The 12041-nt window shown below is 39.7% G+C and overlaps 2 protein-coding genes and 1 non-coding gene across 12 annotated transcripts; 1 reads left to right on the top strand and 2 right to left on the bottom strand.

The window, feature by feature from the left end:
- Positions 1-2227: 2227 nt before the first annotated feature.
- LOC140782203 (transcription initiation factor TFIID subunit 15b-like) lies at positions 2228-7096 on the bottom strand. Of its 10 annotated transcripts, none has more exons than XR_012107830.1 (8): positions 6854-7096; positions 6633-6768; positions 5728-6544; positions 4645-4795; positions 4486-4561; positions 3393-3599; positions 3235-3285; positions 2228-2978 (listed from the first exon to the last, which is right to left on the bottom strand). XR_012107830.1 is itself a non-coding variant. In XM_073128653.1 (6 exons), the coding sequence occupies exons 1-6, from the start codon at positions 6951-6953 to the stop codon at positions 3482-3484; spliced, it is 1398 nt and encodes a 465-aa protein (XP_072984754.1). In that variant the 5' UTR covers positions 6954-7096; the 3' UTR covers positions 2228-3481. The 10 variants fall into 10 exon arrangements, 2 of the variants coding, with proteins under 2 accessions (XP_072984754.1, XP_072984756.1); XR_012107832.1 differs by having other exon boundaries at positions 2228-2510; XR_012107834.1 differs by having other exon boundaries at positions 3393-3596; positions 6854-7092.
- A 1487-nt stretch (positions 7097-8583) lies between these two features.
- LOC140781514 (ferritin-2, chloroplastic-like) lies at positions 8584-11287 on the top strand. Its single transcript, XM_073127520.1, has 8 exons — positions 8584-9056; positions 9145-9228; positions 9291-9351; positions 9469-9556; positions 10188-10249; positions 10350-10415; positions 10898-10961; positions 11053-11287. Exons 1-8 carry the CDS (start codon positions 8752-8754, stop codon positions 11106-11108), a joined length of 786 nt encoding a protein of 261 aa, XP_072983621.1. The 5' UTR covers positions 8584-8751; the 3' UTR covers positions 11109-11287.
- Positions 11288-11893: 606 nt separating this feature from the next.
- On the bottom strand, positions 11894-11966 carry TRNAK-CUU (transfer RNA lysine (anticodon CUU)). Its single transcript has one exon. It is a non-coding gene; the product is annotated as a tRNA-Lys (tRNA).
- Positions 11967-12041: the final 75 nt, after the last annotated feature.

The raw sequence follows: 12041 nt of genomic DNA, 5'->3' as shown, positions 1-12041 counted from the left end.
GAAGATAGATGAGGACGGCATTAGCTATTTATATTTGAGACTCCAACTTGCAAGTAACAAAGCTTAGCACTGACAACTACGACACTGGGATATATATATATATATATATATATATATAGTAGTCGCTAATAAGGTATAAGATAGGAACGACTACTTTCATTGCCAAGGAAATTTAAATAAAATTCACCATTAGGAATCTCACTTGCAACTTAAGCAATTTGAGTACTCAACACACTTAAAGTTAACTTGGAGCTTGTGTCTACAAAAAAGAAATTACTGCCAAAATACAACAAGTCTATAAAGAAAATTTTACTAATATTCTCACACGATTGTTTAGATCTAGCTTAATACATTGACAAAACTTTATAGATGATTCTCAAGCCCATTAAATTCCAGACTATTTTCTTTTCACCGACATGTGTACCAAAGTGTACTGATCCCAGAAGAGCATTTATTAGGCAAATAATATGTAATTAACAACAAGCTACGCAAATAGAATCTCTTTGTTTTGTTTACTAGAACCATCATGTGCACTGCACGAGGTTAAGAGTATGCATGAAGAAAAGAAGCGAATAAGAGGAGGCCCATGCATGCTTCTTCTTCTGGTCACTGACAAGTGGCAGAGGGCTGTATTATTAACGATTGTGAGGTTTAAATAACGAGGTTTAAGGTTGGTAAATAGTTGATTTGGGCTAAGTTTATAAGAAAAGACAACGAGGAGTCTTCTAAAATTTTAAAATATTTTTTTGTCACCCCATGAGAATGGTTAGCTTTGTCGTGTTGTGACTCCCATGCATGTTGTCACTTTGACCAAGTCAAGTCTTAGAGATGATTCCTTTTATCTCCTCTCACGTAGACAAAGGAATTGGGTAATTAATGAGGGGATGGTGCGGAAACGATGCAGAAAACCCTAACCCTAGAGAGAGAAGGGCTCGACGTGAATGTTTGTTGGCAGACATTCACGTGGCCACTCTCTCTCTCTCTCTCTCTCTCTCTCTCATCTGAGTCTAGAGTGTTTTAGTTATAATTTAACACCTTATAAAAGTTTAATGCTTATTGTGGTTAATGCCCTGTTTCTTAAGACATGCTCAAATTGACTCTTGCTACCAATGCCCAAACATTATACCGGCCGACTTAAGCCTAAACTAGCAGCCACTAATCAAATCAAGAATTCATTGTGTTTATAATATCATCAAACACTCTCTTGAGTACAGTAGAAGATGCAAACACTTTGATCCACTTAAAGAGAGATCTTCCACAATTGCACTCGTAATAAAAACAAAACAGAATGAAGGTAAGACATCATGCAAGCTATTCCTACCTAGGGCTTGATTAACAACTCATCAAACAGAATCAAACGACAGAGCCTCTTAATGACATCTGACATCAAATTAAGGCAGAGGGATTATAATACTAAGCGACCCATTTCGTGGGGAAGAGTGAGACAAATTTTAAACAAAGTCGTAGTTGTAACCACAAGTTTCTACTACCCAAAGTCCGATGCCCACCATCCATGCAATTAATGCGCTCACATGACAAGATTTAACGTGTAGTTAAGTTATATAGAGCAAACCGGGCTTCTGAACGTAAGCTCCAAGCACAAGGGATCGTTGTAGACAAAAGGGAGAACAGAGTCACAGACATCTTTCGCTTGCTTAGGAAGTGAGAAACGTACGATCTCCAATGCAAAACATTTAAAATACGTCGTTCTTGAGGAGATTCGTTTTGGATTACCCCAGCCCTTCTCTTCCTAATCTTTTGTCTCTTTGATCCACGGGGAGAAACAGTGATTGTAATAGGGAGGAGTACTAGACTGTTGCCCAGAATATATTTGATGAAGTGGGATTTCCAAGGTGTCCAGATTTGTAGATACGGAAATTCCAAGCCCTGGAGAAGATAGAAGTCATTATCCTATACAGATTGTGATGTCTTTGTGATTAAGTGATACAAATTGACTTACCAAAACAAATGAGAACCTTATCGTTATTATCAGGAAAGTGGAGATCCAAGTTACAATTCCATCAATTAAACGAAATAGGTTACAATCTTCTCGGCCAAGGGCGTTGGCTCATTGGAATTCATGCAGCAAGTGTGGAACAATTTGGAACAAAATTACTCCCAATTGGTGTCCTTGATTCACATAACATTCACACCAGTACAATAATCTTAGTCCAAATAACGAGCAGCTAGCTGACCAAGACATCAACAACGCAGCAATTCAGGGACATGAACATGTAAAACTAATCAATCATAGAAGTATAGAACATCACAAAACATTCTGAAGAGCATTCAAATATACATAGAATTCCAAAGGTATAGACCACAAAAATACATGAAGGCTATGCAGGTCAAAAGCTTCAAAAACAGCAAGGAAAAAAGAATCAAATGTGAAATCTCACAGCTCCAGCTAAAGCCTTGTAGAGAATCATTGGAGTTTTCCAGCTTGGGACGTAGATGCTAATATATTAGCACAGGCGGACCAAAGATGAGAATGATCGTATATATGATATCTGAATAGAACCACATTACAATGAGGCGCTTGACACCAGAGACTAGCTTATCCAAAGAATAACTACAATATGATCACAAATCTAGTGCTCCCCATGTGGTAAAATAGGTGAGCTTGATAGAATTACTCCGCAAAAATTGTAAGCACTAATGGGAAGATTTCAAAAAAAAAAAAAAAAAAAAAAAAAAATCAGTTACCAAGCTCACCTACCACAAAGATCATTGATAAAATTCAGTGAAATCTACAACCGCCAAGGTTCCACAGTATCGCACAGCCCCAGTTGATGGAGAAATAGTATGGCCAAGGAGAAAACAGCAGATGGGATAATTTGGGCTGGTTTATAAGCAGTCGTTCAGAAGGATGTTTGCTATCCAAAGATATCTATGCAGACACCCTACAAAATCTTCCCGTATGTTTCAAGAAACTAAGTTAACAACCTCGCTGATGCCGCCCACGCGCTCCCAATCCACTTGATGAGGTTCCATGTGGTGGTGCAAGCATCAGATCAAAGCAATCCAACATAAAGAAGTCATAAAAAATAGAAAAGGTTATGGAAGGGTGTGAAAAAAGAATTAAAATTGATGGCATGATAAAAACCTGACAAAATGTGTATCAAGCAGAAGATCAAAAGCTCATGCATGTTGGTGAGTGCAGAAACAGATAAACAGATTAATAACTGATGAAATAAACTATGTTAGCAGACTTCAGAATAGAACAACACTCACCTGAAAATCTCAAACCTACCAGCAATTTTTGGAGATTACATCCAGTTGCCTCTAGAAAAAACATTCACACAATTTAAATCAATTTCAGGTTGAAGAAACTAATGCCCATCCAACGTCCTCCAAGATAGATAAGCCCTAAAGGGATAAGTTTAACCCACCTTATGATCCATTATGAGTACATCTCTGGTGAATAGGAATAGAAACAGTTTCTCACAGAACTCATTCTTAGTACATATAGTGGAACTTTTCAGTAGGGACGTGAGCGCTGACCACCACCATAATGCCTATCAGGCCCTGGACCTCCACCATCACGGAAATTGTCCCTACGTCTGTCACCACCACCATACCCACCTCTTCCTCCGCTACTCCGTCAGATACATTAAACAAAGGAAATGGTAAATCAGCATCATACTCTATTGTCAGAAGAATGATTTAAGCAAGCAAAGGAGAAAAGAAAATTCATTATCACATCGGCCCTATACGACAACCCCAGTCAGATACTTCCATAACTAAGTAGTCCATTTGTAAAACAGAAAATACTCAGGCTGCAAGAAAAGAAACCCAATTTTACGCATTTATCAACATCCCAATCAGATACCATTTGCAGTCTAGCATAAGAAAATATTAGACATACTGAAACAACAGAGAGTTAAACATGTCGCAGTTCTTTACCAATCCTGAAAATACTGCTGATTGGCATCTAGCATAAGAAGACTAGAGACAGTAAATTAGTAATGAAGGTTGGAATGCTCAACATATGTGAATTAAGGAGCATATCTCCACAAGAATTATGCAACAAACACGGGAGCATAATATGCAAAACTAGACTAGATAAATGCATTAACAGGCAATAGATTATTGCACTATTGGGTCAAAATTCAGTAAATGCTTAAGAGGTCAACGGGGAGGACAATGTGTAAGGACTAACAATGTCGTCAATATTCTACATATACTACAAGACTAAGAATGAGAAAATTAACTCATTTCCTTAGAAAGGAGCATAAAGGACCAAGCTGCTTCTTGCTTGCTTCATTAAAGGAACAAGGTTTGCAGTCTAATTATGCTCTCCAGGCCTTTTTTCCTTAGCTCATTTACTTGAACGAATATGCATTTATGACCAACTATGTGACCCAGTATCTTTTAACTATCAACAATATGAGAACTATTGCAAGTACCAAAAGGGCACCGCCCTGGCACAACATATGAGTTAGCATAAACTAAAAATTGAATAAAATGAGCAGAACAGCTTACCCATATGCAGGTGGAGCTCTAGGTGCAGATTTTTCAGCCATGGCGACATTTATCTTGTAGCCTCTCATATCATAATCTGGAATAACATAAGCCATACATATTAAATTTACTTAATGATGATGGTTAGTGAACATAAAGATATCATAAGCTGGAACTTACTGTTGTAAAATCCGCCAGCTGAATGTGCAGCTTGGGGATCTTCATAAGAAAGGCAAGCATCTCCTTTGGATTTTCCATATTCATCGGTGTATATTTTTATATTATAAGGCCATTGATCTTTGTAGCCACGCTTCTGCTTAATTCTTCCAACCTTGAGAGAAGAAGTCATAGATTATTCAAAACCATATACATAAATAATATTATTTCTTGAACAATGAATATCATGGATAAAAGACAGTAGCTATTCACTTGTAGACTAACTTGATTTTGTTATAATCACAATACCAGCCTGAATTATTAATGACATAAATGCAAGTAGTAGCATATATGAACCGTAGAATACAAAACTAGAAAAGCTTGCCCATCACAACTATCAATAAGGTCGAAAGGCTAACATGAAATAGGAAAGCCTGTTACTTTGTCACTTGATCAAAGATCAAGTTCTGCCTGAAAATACAAAAGGCAATGAGCATGGACCTGGTGAAACACTTCAGCATTAAGTGACAGTGTGACACTGCAAACGTATGGAGGTGTTATCATTGGCACATATCTAAGTGTGTTATATTCAAGAAAACCAAAAAAAATATACAAAAAAAAAAACTTGTGTAGCTCAAATCTAACGAAGTAAATTTCTGCATTCGAGGACCCTGTATTTTGCCTCGTCATAAGCTATACCATGTCTTACTTCAAAATACTGATACTTCCATGTGAACTGGAATATGCTTGTTGAAAGTTGAAACTCTTTTCACCTCAAAGTACTCTAGTGAATAATGCAATCTTACTGTCAATTCAACCATGCTGCCAAAATGATATATGGATTATAGAACAAAGGGATATAGCTATCAAAACAATTTTGGCCCTACAACTCCCCTTCTCACCAAACAACCAGCTATGTCCTTCAAACTACTGACTCCATGAGCAAGAACTACGTTAAGCAGAACTAATCTAGCTGAACTAGAACAGGAAAGTAGTCTATTCTACATATAGCATAGTAGCACACGAAAATTTCATAAAGCATATCCCCACAAAACAAAAGAAGCCAACAAAATTCAAAATTTAAGACGGAAAATTAAGAAATTGTACTTGTCCAATCCCTCCAAAAAGCTCCTGCAATTCATCAGTGGTCACATCTGGTGGCAAATTTGAAATGTAAATCCTTGAGTTGTCACATGTATCCCCACAATTCTCATCACACTGCTTGATCTTCGAAGAAGACTCAACAGGAGGAACACCATAGCCTCCACCACCAGGATATGGAGCAGGTGCAGCACCAACATCACGATTAGGGTTTGGACGACCACCAAAGCCACCATCATAACTAGAAGCTGGACCTCCCCGTCCAACAGGGGTATCGCCACCATAAGGATTTGGAGGTGGTGCGCCGTAAGTCGGGGGTAGGGAGCTAGGCCCACCATAGCTCCTTGGAGGAGGAACTGGATCCATATCATATGCATTGCCCCCACCATAAGAGTTTGGAGGAGGATAATTTCCAGCGGGACCCCCATATGAAGCAGCAGTAGGAGGAGGAACCTGCGCATAGCCACTATCTTCCTTGCCTAGATTGCCATAACCGCCCTCTTCCCTGCCCTGACCATTACCATAACCCTCTCTTCCACCATAACCACCACTTCGACCACCTCGGTTTCCACTATACCCCTGACCTCTGCTACCAGATCCATAATCCCCACCGCCTCTATTATAACCACCGCCACGACCGCCAGAATTGTAATCCCCACCGCCTCGATTATAGCCACTGCCCCCGCGATTAGAACCATAATCTCCACCACCACGATTATATCCACCACCACCTCCTCTATCTGAGCCACCGCCGCCGCCACCAGGAGACGGAGCACCGCATTTATTGCATTCAGTTCTCCTCGCAAAGTTCAAGTTTCCACAACTGACGCAAGATCCAATCTTTGTCATGCCAAAACAAATTAAAGGGAAAACTATAAAGAAAGAGGATGAAGAATTGGAATAAGGGGTACCTAGAATTAGGGCAAACCCAATCCCCTTCGCGGCCACCTCCCGGACCACGCCCCCCACCTCGTCCGCCGCCGCCGCCGCCGCCGCGACCTCCCCTATCGCCGCCTTGATACCCACCGCCTTGATACCCACCGCCACCTATGTAGATCAAGGAATTTGAATGGATCCAGATGAACGTAACCCTAAAATCGAGGAAATAAAGTGGCAAGATGAGGGGTAATACCTCGGTTTCCATATCCGCCGCCGCCACCTCTACTGTATCCGCCGCCTCGAGACGGAGGACCGGAATCATCTACCCCGCCGGAACCGTAACCTCCCGACATGTATTTAAGGTTAGACTTTCACCCCCGCCTTTTCCCTTCGAAGAGGGGAAGGAGAGCGAGAGATTCCGAAGACCTAGGGCTTCCAAATAGCACCGCCGAGGGAGAAGTCGGTTCTTCGCCTGGCTTTATATAATCCAAAAGCTCGTTGATGCGGAAACAGCACTTATTTGGACGGCCGTGATGGAGAACAAAACCATCTATAAGCTCGTAGTTTACAATGGTCTAGATTTGGACAGGTCCGGCCCAATCCAGGTCCGCACTTAAATATGCGCAATTTTCGAACTAGGTGAAACTAATTATAGGATTGGTGGATTAGATTGGAAATCATCACGGAAACCCCTCGGCTGTTAGATTTAGCTAATCAGACTCATCAAACTATTATTTAGCGAAAGCGTCAGAATTCTTATATCATACTCTAAGTACGTAAACTTATTACAACGCCAAGTAGCCTCACGAAACATCCACACCACCATCTTGACTCCGCCAATTGCTCACTATACCAAGAGTAACACTCATAACACCGTCAAAGGCTAAGATTTAACCCACGCTTGACGCCGGAGGAGGCCGGCCTTGGAGCGGCCTGAGGTGGCGCTGAAGATGTCGGTGCACCGGAATTGTCTCCGTCGGCGTTGCAGTATCCTCGTAAGATATCTCCTTCTTGCGCCGTAAACCCTAGAGCGGCGAGCATGGCGTCGGCGGCCCAGCATTGATGCTCGATGACCCGAATCGCCCGGCAGCAGCTTGGGCCAAGGTACGTCTCGCCGTTGAGGAAGAAGAGGATGACCTCGCCGGTGCACGAACGAAGCTCCATCAGCGAGTCCCAGCACTGCATCACGCCGTTCGATTGCAGCCGGACGGCGAGGTTTTTCGGGCTGAGCATCCGGGCCTGAGTTGGGGTACTTGCCATGGCGGAGAGAGAGGTAGCTAGAATTAGCATGGAGAGGAAGAGCTTGGAGAGAGAAGGAGCCATGAGGGATTTAGTTGATCTTGAACTGGTTAAAGAGACCGAGCAATTTATAGAGGGGAAATTCGTATTGTATGGTAGTGGAAGTGAAAGATGGGAAGACGTACGTTAATGGAATGTGGGTAGGTTTAGCTACGTACAACGTGATTGCTTCAGTTACTCTGCATGTGGTACAGGAAAAGGTGCACACGGGCAAATAACGTGTGGAATGTGGAAGGACTATATGCATGCATCTGTTAGAATACTCATTCGAACAACTCATATTGTGTTCATTCTTTACTTTTCTAGACTATTTTTATTCAAAATTCAAAAATGGAACCCTTTTTTTAGTGTTCCTCGAGGTAATCCTTGAGACTAGTTAACAAAATGCCAAACAAGAACTAGAGATACATTGCTAACCGCTAGGCGTATGCGTGTTTCCACGTGGCAGAAGCAGCCTGGGACACTTGGGTTTGACTGGGGTCAGATAGGACAGGTGTCGTGTTATGAGATTTTAAAGGAGCTAGTAGAACTTCTCCAATGCAAACCCACTAATTTATTTTATGTTTATTCCTAATTATATTATATAGAATCACTATCAAGTCGAAATATATTTTTTTCTAAATGTTTTTAAACTACATATAATTGCTACCATAACACTTGCGAGCTATGATAGCCTAAAAATTTGGTTCTATAAATCGAAAATTATTTTGGGTAGTTAAGCCTTCTAATTAGCTCATCAACAAAAACTACCCCTTCTCTCGTCCTTTCCAGAGCCTTCCCGTATATACCATCAATCACTCGCACTCTTCTCTACCTCTTCCGCATCTCACCGCTCTCTGCTCTCCCAACTCCATGGCGATGCTTTTAAGAGCTTCCATTTCTCTCCCCTTCCTCTCTTCGCCCTCCAAGACCTCCCAGTCCACCAGTTCCTGCTCGCAAACCCGTCTCCTTGGTCTCCGCAGAGGAAGCTCAGGACATGGATTAACGGTGGCCATGGCCTCTCGCGAATCCAGCCCTAGACCTGTCACCGGCGTCTTCTTTGAGCCCTTCAAGGAGCTGAAGCAAGAGTTGGCTCTCGTGCCGACGAGCCCCGAGAAATCGATCGCCCGACACAAGTACTCCGATGACTGCGAGGCCGCCATTAACGAGCAGATCAAGTGGGTTTCTTCCTCCTTTTTATCTCCTCTTAGGTCCATTTTTTTATCATGATAGGATTAATGGGTTTCTTGTTTGCTTTTGGGATAGCGTTGAGTACAATGTTTCTTATATATATCATGCGATGGCTGCGTACTTTGATCGGGATAATGTCGCTCTGAGAGGCCTTGCCAAGTAAGTTGTAAGATTGCCGCACGTTACTAGTTTGACAATATGTCTGAGATATTTTCTTATAGGTTCTTTAAGGAATCGAGTGATGAGGAAAGGGGACATGCGGAGAAATTTATGGAATACCAGGTTCTGTGTCCTCTTTTTATGTTACTCGTTGAGATAAGAATCTAGACTGGTAGTAACTGTGCAGATCAAGGTCCTTTTTTAGTGATTTTGGGATGGTTATTCTTGTACTAATTTTAGAACAAACGAGGAGGAAGAGTGAAGCTCCAGTCGATTTTGATGCCTTTGAGTGAATTTGATCACGCAGAGAAGGGCGATGCATTGAATGGTAAATTTGTACACGGGTAGTTTTACCAGTCAATTTTGTTTACTTCATTCTTTTAATCTGCGTATAGATTTATTGGCATATGATGAGTAGATGAACTTTTTTGTCAGTCAAAGTTTACCCGTGGTTTTATAATCTGCATACAGCTGCATTGATTTATTCTTCAAGCATGCTTACATGTTTGGATGAACTTTAATTGGGAGAAGATAGCATGAGAACAGAGATGTTTCTTTTGTTACAATTGAATAGTGTATCTCATGTCACACATACTGCAAAATTCTCAGCTCAAAACAGCATGGTAGTACAATGCTTAAAAGAAGTAGGCAAAACCCCTTCTTGATGGTATGACAAAGTTTAAGCAAATCCTTTTATAGAATAATGAACATTTCGATATCCGCATAGAAAGAAGGGCTGCACATAGAAAGCTTATACTACACAACTTGTTTGGTGTTATTGCTAGCATTTAGTTGATTATGCTCAGCTATTTTTCAATTATAGAGGGTGCACATTATTCACTGGATGATCCCTTTGCTTCCTCAGAATATTACATAATGTTTTCTATATTGTTTGGTTCTATGTTAAGTCATCTTCCCAGCTTATCTAGAATTCATATATTCTTACCTCCATTTCTCAGCTATGGAGCTTGCATTGTCTCTTGAGAAGTTGACGAATGAGAAGCTCCTTAATTTGCACAGTGTAAGAGATTATAATACCCTCCAAATAGTGATAGCTTCTTGGCAGTGGTAATGCACCAGTACACTTGTTATCTTATATGTCTTTCTTTGGTTGACTATAGGTAGCAGAACGATGCAATGATGTTCAAATGGCGAATTTCATTGAGAACAATTTCTTGGAGGAGCAGGTGCCATGATTTTGGTTTCCCTTTTTTTTTTTCCTTTCTTTCTTTCTTTTTTGATGATTTTGTATTTTTTTGTTTAATGTGTTCTTGCTAAAGTTATTAGGAGAAATAACTGGCTTAATGAAATTGGGAAAAAAGTTTTGTGCACTGACTTCTCATAACATCTTAACACAGAACAACAATGTTTTCTAATGATAAAAATGTTTGTCTTTCTGTGTAATCTTCGTGTGGTGCATTCTGATTGATCAATCATAATCTGGCTTTCTAAGTAACAATCTCTTCAGTTTGTTTAGTTGGCTATCCTATAATACTTCTTTTGTCCTCATATCTTTGTCAAACTCGTCAAGTTGTTCATTTCTCCTAAGATGACCTTATATTTGAACTTCGTTTTACATGCATCTGGGAAGTCAACCGTCAGAATTGCTAGACTAGATAAATTTAAACTTTCCTGCATAATAATTTCCTTTGGACTTCTTTGTCATCAGGTCGAAGCGGTAAAGAAAATCTCTGAGTATGTTGCTCAATTGAGAAGAGTGGGCAAAGGACATGGTACAATCCCAGAGCAATATCCTCGTTATCTTGATAGCAATCTTTAACAATCACTGGCGTGTCACTCTTATTAATTCTGATGTTCTTGCAGGGGTTTGGCATTTTGATCAGATGCTTCTCGACGAAGAAGAGGTGTTTGCTGCTTGAGTAATCAGGATGTGGACTTTACTTCTTTCTGCTAAATATGTAAACTTCTCAATTAGCCTTGAGGTGATGAATGACTGTAGGAAGGAGTGCATCAATGAATGCATAAATTAGTGTACTCCGTCCGAATAATGTAGGTGTGGTACTTGATGCAATATTTCGTCTGCGGAAGAAGTTCTAAATTGAGCTGTTTTTCACTCCCCTGAGAATTGAGGAATTATTTTGGGATAGTTTTTGTTTTTTTCGGTTCTAATTTGGTATGCGGTTGAAAAGGAAGAATATGATATAAAATAAAAATATGAGGTAAGATAGTGTTTAGTTGTGATTAATAAAATAAAGGATAGAAATAATTATATTGATTTAGAATTTTTAGTTTATGCAAATAAATTTTATTAATAATCTTTTCTATAGAGAGATAGGGCATAGGCTTAAATTAAATATAAATATTTTTTATAATTATGATATTATTTATGGTTATTTTTATAATTCTTGACTAGAAAATCATTTAAATAATTTATTATAATTTAAATAATATTATTTATAAATAGTATGAAATGTGGGCATTTTATTGTAAAATTTGTATTGAAGTTTGCATTGAAATATGTATTATATATTATTGTAAATTAGTTATTTGCATTTTGGAGTAAGTTGGTGAACAGTGAACTATTATTCTAACTAAAGCTTTAGAATAAAATATTTAAAATAAAAGGATTTACTTAATTTTTTTATCGGTTCAAATAGCAACACTTATTCCTACAGGCTTACTCCGATATGAGAAAAAGGATATACGCCCACCGTGGGGCTCGAACCCACGACCACAAGGTTAAGAGCCTTGCGCTCTACCAACTGAGCTAGACGGGCTGATATAAATCTGATGTTACTCAATAATCTATCACCTCAAATATCCAAACAGAGACGCGAATTAGAGAATTAGTA

Source organism: Typha latifolia, chromosome 2 (genome assembly GCF_019914945.1).
Source record: "Typha latifolia isolate L0001 chromosome 2, TyphaL0001v2, whole genome shotgun sequence".
NCBI classification, from domain to species: domain Eukaryota; kingdom Viridiplantae; phylum Streptophyta; class Magnoliopsida; order Poales; family Typhaceae; genus Typha; species Typha latifolia.
This window is presented reverse-complemented; position numbering and strand designations above follow the sequence as displayed.

Coding starts and splice junctions, on each gene's coding strand:
- LOC140782203 (XM_073128653.1), bottom strand. CDS start 6,953: ATGTCGGGAGGTTACGGTTCCGGCGGGGTAGATGATTCCGGTCCTCCG. Junction 4,562..4,644: donor AGCTGGCGGATTTTACAACA/GTAAGTTCCAGC, acceptor ATGTTATTCCAG/ATTATGATATGAGAGGCTAC. Junction 3,600..4,485: donor AGAGCTCCACCTGCATATGG/GTAAGCTGTTCT, acceptor TATCTGACGGAG/TAGCGGAGGAAGAGGTGGGT.
- LOC140781514 (XM_073127520.1), top strand. CDS start 8,752: ATGGCGATGCTTTTAAGAGCTTCCATTTCTCTCCCCTTCCTCTCTTCG. Junction 9,057..9,144: donor GCCATTAACGAGCAGATCAA/GTGGGTTTCTTC, acceptor CTTTTGGGATAG/CGTTGAGTACAATGTTTCTT. Junction 9,557..10,187: donor GAAGGGCGATGCATTGAATG/GTAAATTTGTAC, acceptor TCCATTTCTCAG/CTATGGAGCTTGCATTGTCT.